Source organism: Entamoeba nuttalli (assembly GCF_000257125.1).
Source record: "Entamoeba nuttalli P19 unplaced genomic scaffold asmbl_7094, whole genome shotgun sequence".
Lineage (NCBI taxonomy): Eukaryota > Evosea > Mastigamoebida > Endamoebidae > Entamoeba > Entamoeba nuttalli.
This window is the reverse complement of record NW_008578434.1, coordinates 817-4557: the sequence shown is the minus strand read 5'-3', so window position 1 is coordinate 4557 and position 3741 is coordinate 817. Positions and strand designations below refer to the sequence as shown.

General features: G+C 23.3%; 1 protein-coding gene across 1 annotated transcript; it reads right to left on the bottom strand.

Annotated features, from left to right (window-relative positions):
• Positions 1-397: 397 nt before the first annotated feature.
• Positions 398-2452, bottom strand: ENU1_164970 (hypothetical protein; the record flags this gene model as incomplete). The annotated part of the gene is made up of 2 exons (XM_008860974.1): positions 398-1392; positions 1528-2452. The coding sequence occupies 2 exons, from the start codon at positions 2450-2452 to the stop codon at positions 398-400; spliced, it is 1920 nt and encodes a 639-aa protein (XP_008859196.1).
• Positions 2453-3741: the final 1289 nt, after the last annotated feature.

The following is a 3741-nucleotide window of genomic DNA, read 5'->3' as shown; positions in this document are numbered from 1 at the left end:
TTTTCAATCAGATTCATTTCAACCAGTAACAATAATTATATTCCAAATAACGTATTTTATTATAAACGAAATGATTGACACAGCGTCAAAATGATAAATTAAATGAAATAAGAAATGATAAATAAATAAATGCATAAAGAATAAAAGAAATAATAAACATACAAACACAATTAGAAACTACAAAAGAATAAGAAAAGAAAGAATAGAATAAATCAAAAAGAATATTTTAGCAAACATTTCAAATATTAAAAATGAAAATATAGTATTAAATAGAAAAAGTTTAACAACAAAGTATGAATAGGTTATAAACAACAAACGTCAATTGAAAATACAACAAAAAATGAATAAAAAAGAAAAAAAGAAGAGATGATAAATTCAAAAGAAAAAAAAGAATCAATTAAAGAAAGAATAAGAAAATAATGATAAATAAGAATGATAGATTTAAAGAGAAAGAATTGAAAACACCACTTGAAGATGGTAATTGATGTTCACAAGGATCAAGAATACAAATCATATTGATAGAATCGAATTTATAACCATCATCACAATAAGATAATACACATTTTGTAGACCATTCACCATTGTCACCACATACATACCCACCATGTCCATGTTGTATTTTAATTTCAAGATCACATTTCTCATCTCTTTTAACCAGTCTTTTATTTTTTGGATTACATTTAGTTTGATATTTCTCTATTATCCTTTTAGTTTCATCTTCAAATTCATTAATCTTTCTATCAGAATATTCATAAATATTTACTCTTTCATCAATAATATCAGGTAAAAATTCTCTAGGAATAGTTTCGTTATAATTATAATTATATCTATAAGACTCTAAAATACTTATACCTAAGTCGTAACCATAATGGGTAAAAATATTATCTTCTAACACTTCATTGACACTCATAACGGCTGTAGGTGATAAACCTACTTCAAATTCATCATCTTTTCCATTAGGATCACCATCAAACCCTACAAGAATAGCACTTCCCCATTCTTTTAATCCTTTTGTTACTTCTGAACAAGCAGAATAACAAAATGAATCAGTATAAATAATAATTTCTGTTGGTTTTCTTTTATTTTTCATTACTTTCATTTCTTCCCAATTTTCACTTGATGGTTGTGAAACTTTATGTTCAATATCACCGTATTTAATAATTCTTGGGTTTGTGTACCATTGTCCAAGTGTTTTTGGATTAACATACTGTTCTCTTTGTTCACATGTCTTTGGATTAAATAACACACTTCCATAACCTGCTTTCAATACAATTTCTGTAAATTCAGATATTCTTCCTGATTCTATGTCGTTCACATCAACATATGATGCAAGTATTTTTTGTACCCATTGAGAATAAATAGCATTTCCACCTCCATTTTTTGGAAGTATAACTTGAATTGGATACTTATTAGAATCAAATAAATCAATACATTTTGAAATAGTTTTTTCATATGATTTTACATATGATTCTTCAGGATAAAATGATTCAATAATAAATGTATTAATATTGTTGTCTGAAAATAAACAATATACGTTTCTATCATCTGAAATATATTGTTCTTTGATTTCTTTCTTTATTTTTAGTCTGTTATGTATTTGATTTCTTTCTTTTATTTCAAGTGGGATTAATGGTCTTTTAATTCCATATTTAGGTTGTTCTCCTTTAAGTAATTTTCTGGTACTTATATCATGACTTTGAATTTTTAATATAGAATAAGAAATTGTTATATTTACTCCATTTTTCCATGTAATTGTTATTGGTGTTTTTAAATAATCTTTTGGTAATGGTGTTGAAGATAAACTTCCAAATGAAAGACTTGCTTTACTGTGTGTAAATTGTGCATGTGGACATTTTAATCCAATATATTTTTTTCCAAATTCTCGAATAATTGTAAATGGGTCTTTTCCATTGATTGTTTTAACTTCTTGATTCATATTATATACAAGTTCTTGTTGATATTTAATTTTAAATCCACCAATTTCCGTTATTGGAATTAAATACATTTTTTTGTCACGTTCAATATTTATTACAAATGGAAGAAAATAATAAAAATACGTTAATTCTAATTTTGCTGTATTAATGTCTTCATCAATTGTAAAACTTAAATGAGAATCTCTTGTTAATACTAAAAGTTTGTATATTTCAGAATAAAAGTCGTACATCTGAGTAGTTTTTGTATTTATTTTATTTAATTCCGAGTCAATGTCTACTTTTTCATAATAATGGTCAGAGAATGATGGTTGTGGAGGATTTTTTAATATGTCTTTATAAACATAGGATTCTAAAAATTCTTTTAATCCTGTAATAATATCGACATTTTCTTTTTCGGTGGTTTTAAATGTATTAATACATTCAAATGCACTATCAACAGTGTCTTCTTGTGTTTCTTTATATTCATTACATTGTTTTCCAAATGAAGTTATAATAAATACAAGTATTAATGTGTTCATAGTATTCTTTTAATCTTTCTAAGTTTTTCATTTCTTTTTCTATAAATATTTTCCATTATAATTTTTTCTTGAAATATTATCTTTATATTCTTTTCGTTTTCTACATTTTTGTATAATTACATTATGAATAATTTATGGTAGTACGTTGATGTTAGTTCGTATATTCTATTGAATTTAATCGAAACAAATCATTTTTTTTTGGTTCTTTTTATTTTCACTTCTTGTAATTTTGACAAAAATTTTAATGACAAATAATGTCATCTTAATACACAGCACTATCTTGGATATACATCCTGTCTTTGTTATATTTATGACATAAAGAAATCTTCCATTTTCTTCTTCTGAAACAAAACTCTTACCTAAATTCAATCTAGTAAAATAGTTTTATCTGTGACCAAAAGAAATTAGATGCTTTTTATTCAATTACAAACAACCATTAATTTCATACAATCATCATTTTCTTTTTAATGATGAAAATGAACATCTCAATGATGAATATCTATTATTAATTCTTTACTAATTTAAAGTTATTCATAATCTTATTTGTTTTAAGAAATGAAAGATAAAAAGTATCAAAATTGATAAAAATTAACTAACAAATATTTAATGTATTTAATGAAATAAAGAATTGTCAATATGAAATTAACAATTTGTGATTCATTTATGATAATTAATATTTTATAATCAATTCATATAAAAATTCCTTAATATTTCTTATTTTATTAACATAACATTACTTATTATTGAAATAAATCAATTTGTTTTTAAATTAATCAACAGCATTTAATTTATCTTTCTCACATTTGAATATTTTCTTGCTTCTCTTCTTTTTATTTCATTTATTGTCATTATATGACTATTTTCCATTATACTAATAAAGTTCTTTTCTTTCTATTTATTCATTTCTTTTTTTCATATTTTCATCTAAATTTCTTTATTGTTTGATACATTCTCTCGTTTTATTAATATCTCTTTATATTCCTGTTATTTGTTTATTTGTCATTGCATACTTTGTAATAGCATATTTATCAAAACTTTTTGTAACACACATTCTTATAATATATATTCATGTTCTTTTCATCATATATTCAACTATTTCTCACTTTTATTCAATCTTTTGTAGAGTATTTGTCTTTATTCTTTCATTTGTTAAATCTTGTTGATTCTATTCATTTCATTTTTATTATATTTTGTCAAATTTGAATATCAACATTTTATAAACAAATAGGCAATATTGAACAACATATTAGATTGAACTAAATTAATTATTAATAGTCAATAAGGCAACG